The following is a 17,407-nucleotide window of genomic DNA, read 5'->3' on the forward strand; positions in this document are numbered from 1 at the left end:
TATAGGTGGGTCCTTTCTTCTTAGCCACCTTTGGCTTAGAAGAGGATTCATCCTTGGATCCACCTTCTTTGATCGTGAGCATGGGTGAAGCCTTTTTACCCATGCTTGATTCATCCGTCCTTAGCATGGCATGTAATTCGCCAATGCTCTTATCCCAATCATTCATGCTGTAATTCAACACGCATGTGTCAAACCTTTTTGACAAAGAGTTGAGGATAAGGTCCGTGGTTAATTCATTAGACACGGGACTATTGAGACGGTGCAATCGATCAATGAGGCTTTTCATCTTTAGTGTATTAGATGAAACGGATTGGGAGTTATTTTCCCTTTTGAGGATGGACCTCAATGATAGGTTATTAAAGTTGATTGGTGCGTTAGGAATGTTGTTGGTTGGCGGCCATCTACAAAATTTAACAAAGTTCATTTAAGTATTGATTTTAATTTAACATTCAATACCCTTTTAATCCAATTGATATATTAAATTTTAGAATCCAACGGTAAACCAAATTTCGGTTAGGTGACCTTTATCCCGTTATTTGATTTAGCTAGGTAGTCATTATATGACAATTGCAATCCTTTTGCAACTTCTAATGTATGGGATCATGTAATCCTTTTGCATGGCATATTATCCCATCAACGCCTATTTGTTCCTCATGCTTCGGTGACCCTAAGTTCATGATTCCCAAATCAAGTCGTCCTACTTGTGTAAACGTGTAAACTTAACATACAAGTGGTTAGGTGACCTTTATCCCACAAGCATGCGAAACTCACCTTAATCATATTAGTTTGTTCATGATGGTTAGGTGACCTTTATCCCATCATGAGTTCCCTAACATGCTTAAGTGTCACACAAAAGGATGGCGTTAAACTTGTTGCCTTGTTTAGTAAAAGGGATTTTAAGTTTTCGTTAATTCTAGTTTGAGAAAACTTTTATGCCATACACTAACATGCATTTAGTGTATGGTTCTTATGAAAATCCATTTTCATGTCTATAAACCATTTTATATATATGATCCTAATCATGATCTTAATAACCGTTTATTAATGTCCTTTTAGCCATTTTTAATTTAACCAATTAAATTGTCGTTTTGCATGTCGTTAACTAATGTATAATTTAACCAATTAAATTTCCATTTTGCTTGTTGTTAACTTGTGAGATTAACTTGTAGCATACAAACATACAATCCACAATCATACAATACACAACCACACAAGCAAAATAAGTGTGTTCACAATCTAGCCATTTTGGTGGACATTTGTTTAGCCGAAAACAAATGCCACCGGTTAAGGGGTTTTAACACAAAGCAAGAGATTTCCAATCTCCCACTTAACCTTGCATCCAAATGCTCCTTGTGTTCTTCAAGTCTTCATCATCTTGTATCTTCATTTTACAAAATATGTATCCTAATACATTTTTATCTAGAAAATGAAAATACAACCTAATCTATTTTACATACCAAATATAAAATAAATTACATAGCCTTATGAATGAATTATTACATGCCAAATGAATAAATATTATTACAAACCAATTGAATAAATATCAATCAACCATGCATGCAACCAAACACAAGGTCAAGGCATAGATTGTGAACATCATCAACATAAGTGATAGGCAATACAGAATCACAAGTGATCGGCAACACAGAATCACAAGTGATTGGCAGTACAGAATCACAAGTGATCTGCAACACAGAATCACAAGTGATTGGCAATACAGAATCACAAGTGATCGGCAACACAGAATCACAAGTGATTGGCAGTACAGAATCACAAGTGATTTGCAGTACAGAATGCAGAATCACAAGTGATTTTGGCCAAAATGACAACCACCCAAAACCGAAAATTTTACATTCTACTTCATGCATGTTCATAGAATGCAAAATTATAGTGGGTTTAATAACCATCTCGAAGCATATTTCAACAACTTCGGCTCTAGATACCATTGTTGGGATTTAACAAGTTTGAAAGTCTTAAAACCATTTAAGAAACATAATCAAAGCGGAAGCATGTTAGTAACATTTTTATCTTGTTAATCTTTAAACCAATTAAAGCTAAACCCCATGGATCAAGTTGTGAATATATATGCTTACTAATTAACAAGAAAAGATAGAGTTTAATACCTCCTTAAAACAAGTTTAAGGGCTGCTATAAGTCATGAATGATGATGAAGAAGATGACCAAACAAGACACCAAAACACCCTTGAGTCTTACTTAACCTTATTCACCTTAAAACTAACTTGAAACCCCTTTTTGTTTGCTTGTTAAAACCGACCAGCAGCTGTAGTGAATTAGTGATGATGTTTGATGACTTAAAAGCTTCTAACTTGAAGCCTCAAGTGTAGTATACCCCAAGCTTTGATTACTAACACCATGCAATTTGGTTAGGATTTATTTGACACTACATATGAGCTTGCAATACTACATGAAGAACCCTTTCTTCCTACCTAAAACTCACGGCCAGATTCAGCAGAAAAGAGCTGAAAAATGAGCTGATTACAAGTGGTTTCATATGTATTAAAATGCATATCTTTCAACCTCACAAGTCTTGGTTCATATACATATTGTACATTGAAGTGACCAAGCTTGAAACCACCTTTTGTTCACCCATAATTTTCGGCCAGAATCTCAGCAAAAAGGCTGATTAAAATCGGCCAGCACCCTCCCCAAAAGAATAATATTGTGTCCTCCACTTGCATTCTTGAAAGGAGTCAAAAGGCTTGGTTAAAGTGAGCATGCATACACTTGAGAATTATGCCATATTAAAAGTAACAACACAAGCACATGTTGGTCTTCCTTGGGCTATGCAAACCCCACCACCACTTTGTTTTATAAAAGATTAGTATTTTTATAAAACTTGTAACATTTGTGCTAGTATTTATTTGTTACTTGTATATTTATAAACCCTTTTATAAATATTACACAATGTAAATTGTTTACTCCTATAAACAATTTAAATCCATAGGATATAAGTTATCCAAATAACTTAACTCAAGTGATTATATTTAGAAAACCCATTTTTCTAAAATTCAAGTGTCACGTATTTATTTAACGATCCAATCGCTAAGATTAAATACATATAAGGTGTCGGTAAGCTTGTTATTGGGTATGACCCGACTTGGATCATAACACGTTAGCCACGTTAATTTAATATGTCTCTCGGGCATACGAAATACCTTCAGATCTTCGAGTATTGATACCCATTAGACCCGTTCATTCATTTTTCGTATAGGATTCAATAGGTTGGAGAGAAACTCATTTGAATCTTTTTTTAAGTGTTGATTTACATTGTTAGGCATAATTTTTCTCAAGACCCAATTGACCCGAAAGCTTGACCCATTTGACCCAAATTTGCGTGTTTGGGTCTCAATTGCCAGGTGTAATCTCAACCAAAGACAGGTTTATGTTGGAGACAGGTATTGTCGACTGTCGAGCTTAGTCTTTCAAAGCCCATTTCCAGCTAATATAAAAGTATTTGACACATTATCACAGGTAGAATGACTCTTCAGTTTTTGGTTCAGTATTATTGAGTTTGTACAATAATTAACATATAACAAAACCAGATTCATATGCATATATAGTATTGACACAATAATTAGCATATAACATAACCAGATTCATATGCATATATAGTATTGACAGAGGCAGGCTTCCATATACATCTTTTAACATAAGTCAGAGGTATCTTTAAAAGTCATAATGAACACTATCAAATGAAACATATCTCACCAAATTTTTTAAATTCATATCATGAATTAACCATGTCACATGATACTAAAGTTTAAACCACTAATAGCTCCATTCGCCTTAAATATCCAAACAAATGTATATAAAAAAAAATTACAATGAAACAAGATTAACTTACTAATCTATATGCCAAAGAATTCATATAGTATTTCAATCAATTGAACCAAAGATGAGTAGGTTTTACCAGTTTGGTTTCAACTCAAGTGGATTATACGGAGAGGCATACAAAATTCTTGTGCAAGAATCTGTTAGGATTTCCCATTTTTCATTACGAGGATTCTTGAACTCGATGTCTTTTTGGTCAGACGTTTTCTTTGCCATCATTCCACTTATCATGGACTTGAAGAAGACGCGATAGCATTCCTTGAGACTATATATTATGTTTTCGTTATATATGGTTACGTATTTGGGATGGCAAATCGAAAGAAGTGCATCAACAAATGACAGTTGCCCATGCAAGAGTTCATAACCAGATGTATAATATGATAATTGTTGCACGTTTGTAGATGGAATTGGGAACCTTATTTCGCGATCCTCATTACTATCAATGTTCGCTGGCTCACGACTAAAGTTTCTTATTTCAATATCAAATTTGGTTAATAAATTGATTACTTCACTCATCGTACGAAAGAAAGAATGATCATCAGGATCCCACAAACTTAGTTTAAGCTTGATATATTCAGGAGCATTATTAGATGGAAACACGAGACTAGGCATTGCTCGGCCAGAGCAAGTCAAATGAAGTAACTGTTATGAATTACAAACTGATCTTGTATTGAATTGAAAATATTTGATACAATTGAATTGGTTTTTTTACATGCTGCTATGAGTGTTTTTAAACACCTAAACTACAACAGCTATTTCTACTTTAAGTAGGCTCCATAACACTTTTTGGAACCACTTTAGTATAAAAGGAAAAGATGCTGTTTTGTGGTCAGATTTGTATCTGTTGGTCCAGCTGTAGATGTTCCTTGTGAATTACTAATTTGGGAGATGATGAAGTTTGCAGCTTCTGATCCTAAAGTCAAATTACCTAAAAAAGGTAATATGACCTTGTTGACTTTTGATGCTACATTCTAACACTCCCCCTCAAGTTGAATAGTGGGATTTCCAATATTCAACTTGCCAAGTACTTCACTGAAGAGTCTCCCATTGACAGATTTGGTGAGGATGTCAGCTAGCTGATCTTCTGTTCTGATTGATGGAAGAGAAATGATTTCGTCATCTAATTTTTGTCTGATAAAATGTCGATCAATTTCAACATGCTTAGTTCGATCATGTTGAACAGGGTTCTCTGAAATAGCGATTGCTGCTTCATTGTCACACAGGATTTGAATAGCTTCTTGTGGTGGGAAACCAATCTCTGTCAGTAGCTTTTTGATCCATAAGGCCTCCACTACCCCTTTTGCTATTCCTCTGAATTCGGATTCTGCACTTGAAAGACTAACAACCTTTTGTTTCTTACTTCTCCATGCAACCAAGTTACCCCCGACAATTGTGAAGAATCCGGATGTAGATTTTCTGTCCCCTTTTTCTCCACCCCAACTTGCATCTGTATATATTTTAGTCTTCAGGTGCCCATGCCTCTTAAAAACAACTCCATGGTCTGCTGTTTTCTTCAAATATCTGAGAATTCTCATTACAGCCTCTATGTGATGGACCTGTGGTTGGTGCATGAATTGACTCACAACTCCAACTGCATGTGCTATATCAGGTCGAGTGTGAGCAAGATATATTAATTTTCCCACTATTCTTTGGTATTGCCCTTTATCAGCCAGATCACCTTCTTCTTCCATATATAGTTTCTGATTTGGAATCATTGGTGTATCGGCTGGTTTGCAATCAATCATACCCGTTTCTGCAAGAAAATCGAGAACATACTTCTTTTGACAGATAAATATTCCCTGTTGGGATCGTAAAACCTCAATTCCCAAAAAGTATTTAAGTCTGCCCAAGTCTTTCATTTCGAATTCTTTAAATAAGTTCAATTTTAAGTTTGAAATTTCTTCTTTGTCATTTCCTGTTATTATCATGTCATCAACGTAAATGATTAAACATGTAATCAGATTTCCTTTTCGTTTAAAAACGAGAGTATGATCCGAGTTACTTTGTTTAAAATCGTATTTTTTCATAAATAACGTAAATCTCCCAAACCAAGCCCGTGGGGATTGTTTTAGCCCATATAAAGATTTTTTAAGACGACAAGCTTCCCCATTTTTGAAGTTTCCGGAGAATCCTGGAGGAGCTTCCATATAGACTTCTTCTTTTAATTCACCATGTAGAAAGGCATTCTTTACATCAAATTGGTAAAGTGGCCATTCTTTATTTGCAGCAACTGAGAAAAGAACCCTGATGGTATCAATCTTCGTAACTGGAGAGAAAGTCTCGGAGTAATCTATTCCATATGTTTGAGTATAACCCTTGGCAACTAACCGAGCTTTGTATCTTTCAATGGTACCATCTGGTTTGTATTTTATTGTAAACACCCATCGATTCCCTACTGGTTTTTTTCCTTGAGGAATGACACATTTTTCCCATGTATCACTTTTCTTGAGTGCTTCCATTTCTTCTTCCATCGCCTTCCTCCATTTTTCAGATTTTAACGCTTGTTCAACCGTGTTTGGGATTTTTTCAGAGTATAGGACAGAGTTGAATTTTTGTGCTTCACTTGATAGGTTTCCTAGTACTATATTGGCAATAGGATACCTTGATCTTTGATTTTCTTTTTCTGGAGAGTAACGTTTAGGTGGGACACCTCTATTTATTCGTTGTGGTAAAACATATCTTTAGTGGTTTCAGCGGAAGTGGATTCATTATTGAGTGGTGTATCATTAGTCTGAATATCTTCCTCATCGTTTGAGGGAATTCCATTAGGTTCAATGTTTGGTGATTCGGGACTTGGATTGGGTGATTCGGGACTCGGATTGGATGATTCGGGAGTAGAGTTAGGTGATTCGGGATTAGGATTAGGTGATTTAGGTGATTCGGGACTAGGATTAGGTGATTCAGTTTGGATATTGTGGGGCTTAGGTGTCCATGTTACCCAACTTAGAGTGTCATTACTCTCTTTCTCCCCCTCACTCGTAGGTTGGGTGTTATAAAAATATTCAGTTTCGATAAAGTCACAGTTCATTGTAGTGAAGACGTGACGCTTCCTTGGACTATAACATCGATATCCTTTTTGGTTTACTCCATAACCAACCATAACACATTTTTCAGCACAGGGGTCAAGCTTAGTGCGTTCAGTCTTTGGAATGTGAACAAAAACCGAGCACCCAAAAATACGTGGTTCGATGCTTAGAGAGGTTGGTAGGGTGTGAAATTGAGATAGGGTATCTCTAGGGGTTTTTGTGCCCAAAACTTTTGTAGGTAATCGGTTAATAAGATAGGTAGCGGAAGCAAGAGCTTCAGGCCAAAAACTTTTTGGAACTTTAGATTCAATTAATAAGGCTCTTGTCATTTCTAAAAGTAACCGATTTTTCCGTTTTGCTACTCCATTTTGTTCGGGAGTATGGGCACAAGATGTTTGGTGAATAATACCATTACTTTCGCAAAAAAGTTTCATGGAAGTATTGACAAACTCACATCCATTATCAGATCGTAAAATTTGTATGTTTTTATTAAACTGGGTTTGTATCATTTTATAAAATTGAGAAAAATTTTCAAACACTTCAGATTTATGAGTCAAAAAATAAATCCATGTCATTCTTGTATGGTCATCAATAAATATCACAAAATACCGAAGGTTTTTTCCCCCATTAACTGGAGCTGGACCCCACACATCAGAATGAATAAGAGCAAAAGGCATATCTTTCCTAGTATTACTAGGTTTAAAAGTACTGCGGTGGCTCTTAGCCAAAATACAAGTTTCACAGTTCAAAACAATATTTGATGGAAATAAACTAGGAAATAAAGCATGTAAATATCCGGCTGACGGGTGCCCCAATCTCCTATGCCATAACCAGGCTTCTCTCGTAGGTGTTCCATGAGCTAGTGACACGGTACCTTGTTGAGAAACCTCGTCCACATAGTACAATCCTCCCTGTTCAGTGCCACGTCCAATCAACAGTCCTGTCCGGATATCCTGCAAGATGCAGAACGTCGGATACATGAGGACTTTACAGTTTAATTCTTTTGTAATATGACTTACCGATAACAGCTTATGAGACAAAGCTGGAATATATAGACAATTAGGTAATTTAATAGTTGGTGAAATCTCAATAGTACCCCCACTTTTAACTTGAATAATTTCCCCGTTAGCCGTTTGAATTTTATTTTTCCTAGGTTTTGTTTTAAAACTAATATCTTTTTCGTCAAAATTCATCGTGTCGGTTGCTCCACAATCTAAAATCCAAGATTTAGACTTCAAACTGTTTGAAATGATATTTGTTTCGGAAAGGTCGGTTGGTATTTTAGTTAAAAACGAGTACTTATTTTGACATGAAATAGGGTTATTAAATTTTGTTACATCTTTTGGCCTATTTAATAAACTGCCTGACCCACTAACATTTTTAACCGATTTTGGGCTGCCTAGCCCAATACACATTTGATCAAATTTATGTGTTGGGTCTTTTTTAACCTTGATCCACCCATCCCTTGTGGGCTTATTATATTTTTTTTTCGGCTCAATTTTAACATCCTTAAGTGGGTAACCCATATATCCATTCAATTTATTCGGTGTTAGATGAAAGGGATATCCTTTCCCTTTTTTCCAGTAATCTCCACCCACTTTTTTATTTTCCCAAAAAATCTCTTTTGATTTTGGATATCCTTTTCCTTTTACCCGGTTCCCTCTTACCCAGTTATCACCACCCACCTTTTTATTATCCCAAAAAATCTCTTTTGATTCTCTCACAGTTTCATGATCTCTATGTGTTTTCATCGGTTTATCAACTCTATGATTTATTATGCTTTCTATGTTTGAAAACAGAGAGATACACGGTTTTAGTGTTGTACCTGTGGTGGTTGCTATACCACCGAAGCCTTGATCTGTGGTGGTAGCAGTAGCTTGATCGGCGGTGATGGTGGTGGTTGGCTTGTCCACGGCTGCCGCCGCCTTTCCAGGTTTAATCCACCACTCCGGATACCCTTTGATCTCAAAACATTGTTCTATGGTGTGTCTCATCTTTCCACACCTTGAGCATTTAAGTTTTGATTTATCTATTCTTTGCAAGTTACTGTTCCGATTGGCATGGGTTAGATGATGAGGGTGTCTTTTGCCGTCATTTGCAACTAAACCAGTTGCAATATCTTGACCGGTTGAAGGACCACCCGATGATAACCCCAAGATTTGCCTGTGGGCGGCCTCTTTTCGCACAGCAGCATATGCCTCCTCCGCCGTCGGTAACGGCGTTAAACGGAGGAGTTCTCTTTTGATGGCATCATGCTTTTTGTCAAGTGCATTTAAAAATTGAAAAAGCTTGTGTTCAGCACGAATTTTGTTGTACCTTGTGATGTCGGCTGCACATTCCATGGGATTTGGATCTTTGATTTCGAGGTCTCCCCAGATTCCTTGCAACCATATCCAAAGTTCTTCGAGATTCATGTTGCCTTGCTTGATTTCGGTAGCTTTAACATATAAATCATATATTTGTAGCTTGTCATCACCGCTACTATATGTTGTAATAAGAGCATCCCACAATAGTTTTGCTGTTGAGAAGGATGTTAGGTTGCTAGCAAGATTTGGTTCAATGTTTTGAATCAACCATGAAAAAACGATTAGATCTTCCTGTTTCCACTGTTCATAAGTTTCATGGTTGTTTTCAGGTGGGTTATGTGTCAAATGAGCAAGGAGAGCCTTGGATTTGCCTCCAATGGCTACCTTCATCATTCTTGACCATAGAGAATAGTTGGAACTGTTTAAATTCAGGCTAGTTTTCAGGGTGTCTGAGATTTTGGGCTGTTGGAAACTCATATTGTTTCTCAACAAGCTAGCAAGTTGACTTGTAAGATCATTGATTTGGCTTGTGTGGGTGGATTGGACAGATGGTGGGCTGCCGCCTTCATTAGGTATGGAAGTCATTTAAATTTTGGTAGATGATTGAGCTTTTAAGAGTGTATGCTATGATCCCAGATCAGCAACACCGCTCTGATACCATGTTATGAATTACAAACTGATCTTGTATTGAATTGAAAATATTTGATACAATTGAATTGGTTTTTTTACATGCTGCTATGAGTGTTTTTAAACACCTAAACTACAACAGCTATTTCTACTTTAAGTAGGCTCCATAACACTTTTTGGAACCACTTTAGTATAAAAGGAAAAGATGCTGTTTTGTGGTCAGATTTGTATCCGTTGGTCCAGCTGTAGATGTTCCTTGTGAATTACTAATTTGGGAGATGATGAAGTTTGCAGCTTCTGATCTTAAAGTCAAATTACCTAAAAAAAGGTAATTTGACCTTGTTGACTTTTGATGCTACATTCTAACAGTAACTTTGGAGCATTAACTTGTATGTCAGTCTGCCTTGTTTCAGGAATACAACGAAATATGAGGGTCAGTCTTTTCAACGAGAAGCTTGTAAACTCCAACCTTTCAAGAGGCCAATCCAGTACTGTAAGGCCCAAAATCTCGAGAAGATTTAATTTCAATTTGATCATGTCAAGAAACACAACGTCTATGATGACACCATGTAGTGATAATTCAGTCACGCTTGTTAGTGAAGCCATGTTGAATCTTATAGGTTTATAATAAACTATGTTAAACAGTGAATAGTAAGAAAACAAACGAAGATTAGGAACATCATCAATTATTAAAATATCATCATGATCTGTTGAGTTTATTTTGAGTTCTTTAATATAACGAAGATTCCTAACGTTGTAAGTCTTCAAACCAAGGCAACGTGAAAGGCTTATTTTCTCAAGTAAGGTACAAGTAGAGATTAAGGTATCAAGTACCTCTTCACTTATCTTCACATCTTCCAACTCGAGTATTCTAAGAGATACACGGTGGATCACATGATTGCTACTCGTTGTAACAAATGACGAGAAAGAACAATAATAAAGTCTTAGTAACATAGTAGGTAGGTTTTCAACCGAGAATATGTCATCGAGAAGTATATAGTTACCATCACAGAATTCGAGGGAAAGCTCCTTGAGGCAACTTTGGGCAGCTACGGTTCTAATCCATTTATAAGCAAGAGAAGCGTACTTGGAGTCAAGTTTCAGATAAAAACTTACGATCGGTATGTTGTCTTGAGCGTACCTAAAAACTGTGAGATCCATTAAATTCACGTAGTCTCTTTCTTTTTCTTCATTAGGAAACCTTGAGATTTTATTATGAAACCTGAGATGAGGGATGGTAGACCAAGCGTGTGACCAAGTCTTGGACAACACACACGTACGAACCGCTTCTTTTACGGGCAACAACGATTGTATAAGGTGAATCAACTCCACCGGGACATTTTCGGATTGTGATCTTCTTTGCAGTTTCTCCATACGGGAAAAATGAAAGAAATTTTTTTTTAGGGTTGCTAAACCCTGATTCTCTCTGTTTTAAGTATCCGATCTTTTGGAGTGATTATTGCTAATGACGCGATCAAAGTAAACTTTTTTGAAACTAATAACTGATATGTGGGCCATTGACCCACTTATGTTAAGATAGGATAAACCCAGCTTGTGAGTTGCTTTGGCGTTAAATTTTGAAGACTTACAAATCGATAATATTAAACCATATCTTTACAACCAAATTAAAAAGCCATTAGATAATGCTAATTTAAAAGCATCCCACATTGCTCAATAAAAGAAACTAATAAGAACACAGATAACACAGCGTTTGTGACCCCTATGCCGCCTACATGGCGTGAGGAACGCCCCACAAACGCCCGGAATGGGGCGTTTATGCCGGGGCGTTTGTCGGCAAAACACGCTGAGGAGAGAGGGCGTGACAATGAGGTGGCAGTCCATGATATGATTGGTTCTAGATATTTTCTCTCTCCAACTTTAATTTATTTACACCTTAATTACCAATAAAATTTTACCACATCATCCACAAACGCCCTTACAAAAGCCCCTCATTACAACTCTTTCATTCCCCTGTCATGGCCATGTCAGCGGCTTGCTCCAAAAAGTACACCATATCCACTCCACCTCATAATCACCATTATGCGTGGTCTAAGAGGACATAGCAAATAAACACAGAGGCCTAAATTTTTCCGACCCTATTACCGATCAGTGACGATTTTTATTTATTTATGTATGCTTGTTTATAAGTAGTCTTTTTTTTTTCTTTCGAAAAACATAAATTAAACTAAATTAAATCTAAATGATCTAAATGTGGTATAAACTCACCATTTCTTTGTGAATGAAGTTAGATGACACAGTTATTATTACTATGAATTTCAAAAAGAGTTTCCTTATCTCGGTAATGGGTCTGTTGATTCGAAATCGTGGGATGAGTATATGTAACAAAGGTGATTGAATGAGGGATGCATCTTCTGAACTGCGGAATCTACCATTGAAGAAATCTATTTGCTTAACAAAGGCCTTCATATCGCACTTCCTGCTTAAAGAGGATCGGAATAAGTTGAAGTTTGAGGTCAGATCCTATGATCTGTTTGTTACCTCAATTGAAGTAATACCTATTACAAAACCCTACAGTGCACAAATACAACCAATTGGAGCACAAATCCCTGACCGAACAATACATATTATAAAGGGTTAAAGTCATAAATAGGTCATATACTTTCATTTTTGTCCCAATGTAAGTTATATACTCCATAAAATACCAATGTAGGTCATATACTTTTAAAAGTTGTACTGATGTACACCAACATAACTTAGAAACCGACTAATACTACATTTTCTGACGTGGCATCATACGTGTACCTGTATTGGACCCACTTTGACTATTTAAACACTTTTAATTTGTTTTTGTTGCTGACATGTCAAAACCACTTGCCAAAATAACTTCCAAGTCAAACACCTTCTGGTTTTATAATTGTTCTTCAAGTTCGTCAACATGGTGTTTACTTCCCATGGTCCAACAACTACAAGATTTTAACTTCCGATCATCATACCTGCAAACTACAAATCTACAAATTTACTTAAACTACAAAGTTACAAATTTATATTCGATTTTATGGGTTGTCGCCATACACACATACAACGATTTCGATTTTCTGGTACAAATATATGATTACACCTTTGATGGTTACATATACACATACCCAGATCTATTAGGTAGGACTGATTTCGATTTCGTGTTTAGATAACCACCACCGTCATTTATTTAATCGATTTCTTGTTTAGATCTGATTTCGATTTCATGTTTGTGTTTAATTAGATCTTAAATTCGAATTAATAAAATTATGAGATAATTTCGTGTTCGTGTTTAGAACATCAACATATGGTTACACAGAAGAGTGCTCGGAATTTATTGTTCTTTATTCGTGTTCATAATTTTTGTTATGATGGACAAATCTTAGATGAACAGATCTGTAAAAATATGAATATAAAAGATGAACAGATCTTGAAGATGTTTGCCACGTAAGATTTTTAACCGGATCAAACGGTAATAGGTCAAATTTGTGTACATTAGTACAACTATTAAGAGTATATGGCCTATATTGGTATTTTATGGAGTATATAGCCTACATTGGGACAAAAATGAAAGTATATGGCATATTTATGGCTTTAACCCTATTATAAATAGTCTTCATAATGTAAGGTTTTCTTCTTCTTTAATTTCTCTCTTTTGAAACTTTTCTCTATATTTTTTGGTGAAAAACCAACTTTATAAAACGAGGCACTTTAAGCGAAGGATGAAAGAAACTTAAATATGAGATACAAACCGACGAGCCTCACAACTAGAGAGCGAACACCAACAAAACCAACCAAAACTATCTAGAAACTCGTCAAGACTAAAACGACCCAAAAAAGGAAACCAACAACAAAACAAACTGAAAGAAAACCATACCCAACCACCTAACCTACTCGCACCAATCCGAGACAAAACAAGACAAACCAAACGCTCAAACACTTAATTTATCACTTGCTAAAGAAACCTTTATGCCTTTGGTCCATTGTTTCAGAAGCTTGCCTTCCACTTGTTCAAAACATATCAACATTCCTGCCCAAGGGAAAAATTCATAAACCATAGGATGGTTGGAAGAAGACATCCTTCGTATCCACTACATTGACGTCATCAAAGGATGTCGTCATTTTCTCCCCACAACATCATTATCTTGGCCGCCAAAACAAATGAACCACCTTCATAAACAATTTCTCAGCATTATTTCATTTGTGTTCACGTTGCAAGTTTAATTTTGTGTTTAAACAGAGAAGACGAAAGGTTAAACGTATAAAATATTAAAACTTCCTAACATGTACATGCTAACACCTATTACAGTTGGTGTGTGAACGTTTAAAACGTTCAAGTGTAAGGTTGTAGGTTCAAATCTCACCCAATTTTCTATTTTAAAGATACACTGTACAGGCTTACCGCTCACTGTTAACTTCGTTTCATTTTTTCAAAATTGATGTTTGGCATTAAAACGTACTACTTATAAACTTATAAATCAAACTGATTCAAACTACTAAAGCAGTAAAACCATTCCAATATCCAAAATAAAAGTTATAAGAGTGACTCAATAAAGTCAATTTAACAGTCAAACTTCCGTATTCACAATCTTTAAAACCATCCAGAAACACTCCCAATAATAGCAGCTAGTAACAATCTGCCATAACAAAAGTTCTAAACCCAAATTGACATAACGTTTCTTGGCGTTCTATAGTCAAACCTTCAAAGTTAACATCAGAATTAGCTTCTTTTAATAACTAGGAACTCTTTGTAATATACTTGACATTCCACAACCATGAGACTAGGACACAAAATAAACTGACAACAAACAGACACCATTTGAGTTAAAAATATTATGATTCTAAACCTGTATCCCGTGACTAGTTGTTTCAATAGTAAGACCAATTAATGACAAGTGATAGCCTGACTCAATTCCGAGAATCACATATTGACCATGGATCATTAACCATGGATATCAACCAACTTAAGAAATATCAAATGAAACATTTCCCACGCAATTTATGTAGTCACATAACATTAAATACACCCCTAGTAGCACAAATCGCCTTAGGGGGCGTTTGGATTTGCGTTTTGAAAATTGATTATGCGTTTTGGATAATCAGAATCAGATAATCACGTGTAGTAAAACGTGTTTTACATTAATAGTGTTTGGATTTAATTATGCGGTGTGATAACGCAATAATCAAATAATCAATTGTTTGTAGTGTTTGATAAATCTGATTATTAGTAACTTAACATGTAAAATTACCAAAAAGGACGTTATTATAAAATAATGGAATGTTTAAACATAATATTTGATAATTATTATTTATGAATTTTTATAAACGTTTTTCAAATAAAAATATCATGGACTATAATATGTTAGCTAAATAACCTATGAGTCTTACTATCAGATATGTTAAATTTAAACATAAATTAAATAAATAAATACGGTAAGTGAAAAAATAATGGCAAGATATATACTGTATGTCTTATGCTGGGCTTAGAAGAAATTATAGTATTACTCACAATACTGGTTCAATTGAGGCTACGCTTGTAAAGGAATAATTGCTGGAACCAGTAAATAACAAAAATAAAAGGATACGCTTGTAATTTTGACATTAAGATCATTGTTTTGAAAACCGCGTTTCCCTTGCAGTAGCTCCCCACTAGCTGTTTCAAATTCATGATTTCATCCCCTCAAAACGCAAATAAGTGATTATTTAATCTATACTCCCAAACACTATAAACCAATTATTCACGTTTTCAAAACGCAATAATCAAAAAAGCGCTTTCAAAACGTGATCCCAAACACCCCCTTAATATCCAAAGGAAATATGAAAAAAGTTACAAAGAAACAAGATAAACTTAGTAAATATGCCAAAGAAATCATATAGTATTAATATCTAACAATTGAACTAGTGATGTTCTGTGGTTCAACAATAGAATATATTTTATTTTAATATCAAACTTGCTTGATAAATTGAGTACTTCCCTCATCCTAAGGAAAAAGGAATGATCAACAGGATCCTCAAAATCTAGTGTAAGCTTGAAACATTCAGGAGGGTTGGATACTGGAGAATAGACATTGTTTTGCCATTGTAACTCAAATGATGTAACTATGGGTCACAGACTTGTATAGCATTAATCCGATTTCTTTCACGAATACATAGGGCAAGTCTTTTCAACGAAAAACTTGTTAAAACCAACCATCTCAAATTGCAATCACGAATTATAAGCTCCAAAATCTCAAGAACAGGTAATTTAAAACAGATGATGTCAAGAAATGCAGAGTCTATGATCACACCTTGTAATGATAACGCAGTCACGGTTATTAGCGAAGCCATGTTGAATGTTATAGGTTTATAAATGGGTATGTGGGCGTAGGAAAATGAGCAAAGGTTAGGGACATCCTCAATTTTCAATAAATCAAATGGTGCTTCTGACTTTAATTTCAGTTATTGAAGATAATGAAGATTTCTAACCTTAATTGTCTTCAAATCAGTGCAATATAAAAGGTTTATTTACTCAAGTAAGGTACAAGTGGAGAATAAGTTATCAAGTACCTCTTCACTTATATTCACGTGGAACAACTCGAGTACTCGTAGGGACACACAGTTTATCACGGGATTGCAGCTCACTGAAACAATATCGCCTGACGAGTAATGATCGAGTTTTTTAAGGGATGAGGGTTGTTTTAAAAAGTATTTCAAGGAATACTATACTTTCAATAATATTTATGATATTCAATTTTTCTTTTCTTTTTTTCAGATTTCAAAACATATTTCTATATTATTTTATTGATAATAAAAACCAAAACATAATTACTCCAAAAGAGGGAGTAAAAGTACCATGAAAAAGTAACAATACTATGTATTATACTAACATTTTTTAACGGCTCTAGTTATTTAATCGACAACAAGCGTCGATTTATTGGCGACTTAAATGACTCTTAGAGCTTAAATTAAATTTCAGGCAGGATTTAAAACCCAAAGAAATTTGATTTTACCATTTTCATGGTGTCTCAATTTTATTTTTGTTCTTATTTTTATTTTATTTATTTTTATTTTTTTCCTACTTATTGGCCGGAGGTCCACTCGGAAGCAATCTCTATCCGTCGAATACAGAGAGGGATGACTTTCTCTACTTCGGAGAATGTTTTGGTGGAGAAATGACTTGTCTTTATTCTCGAATAAGGGAAAGATTGTCTACGTCTCACCTCTCTCATACACTACTAATGTGGTATTGGGTTTTGTTGTTGTTGTTGGCAATACAAACAAAGATATGCTATCCTAACCCAAATAACCAATAGCTAAATACCAACTCCCCAAACAACTCCAATAATTTCTTCTTTATCCTTGAAGGAGTTTTTCCCAAGCTCTCGATTATTATCTTCATTGTCTAATGTATTAATATTTCCAGCTTCGTCTACATCTTGGTTATCATCCATATTAACTTCATTGTTCGAATCAATCAACTGCTCAATTCAATGTTGCTAACCTCAATATGAGATATCCTATTAAAGTCTTCATATTGAATCATGTTTGATAGGAAATTTAGGAGTTGAAAAATCATTATTCCAATCATTCTGTGAATAGAATCATATGAACAAAATAGTTAAAAAGTGAAGCAAATATATC

General features: G+C 35.2%; 2 protein-coding genes across 2 annotated transcripts; both read right to left on the reverse strand.

Annotated features, from left to right (window-relative positions):
* Positions 1 to 6,508: 6,508 nt before the first annotated feature.
* Positions 6,509 to 9,769, reverse strand: LOC139867885 (uncharacterized). Its single transcript, XM_071856233.1, has one exon. It carries the CDS (start codon positions 9,767 to 9,769, stop codon positions 6,509 to 6,511), a length of 3,261 nt encoding a protein of 1,086 aa, XP_071712334.1.
* A 360-nt stretch (positions 9,770 to 10,129) lies between these two features.
* LOC139867886 (F-box/LRR-repeat protein 25-like) lies at positions 10,130 to 11,185 on the reverse strand. The gene has a single exon (XM_071856234.1). The coding sequence runs from the start codon at positions 11,183 to 11,185 to the stop codon at positions 10,130 to 10,132; it is 1,056 nt and encodes a 351-aa protein (XP_071712335.1).
* Between the last annotated feature and the right edge of the window lie 6,222 nt (positions 11,186 to 17,407).

This window comes from Rutidosis leptorrhynchoides, chromosome 9 (genome assembly GCF_046630445.1).
Source record: "Rutidosis leptorrhynchoides isolate AG116_Rl617_1_P2 chromosome 9, CSIRO_AGI_Rlap_v1, whole genome shotgun sequence".
In the NCBI taxonomy this organism is placed as follows: domain Eukaryota; kingdom Viridiplantae; phylum Streptophyta; class Magnoliopsida; order Asterales; family Asteraceae; genus Rutidosis; species Rutidosis leptorrhynchoides.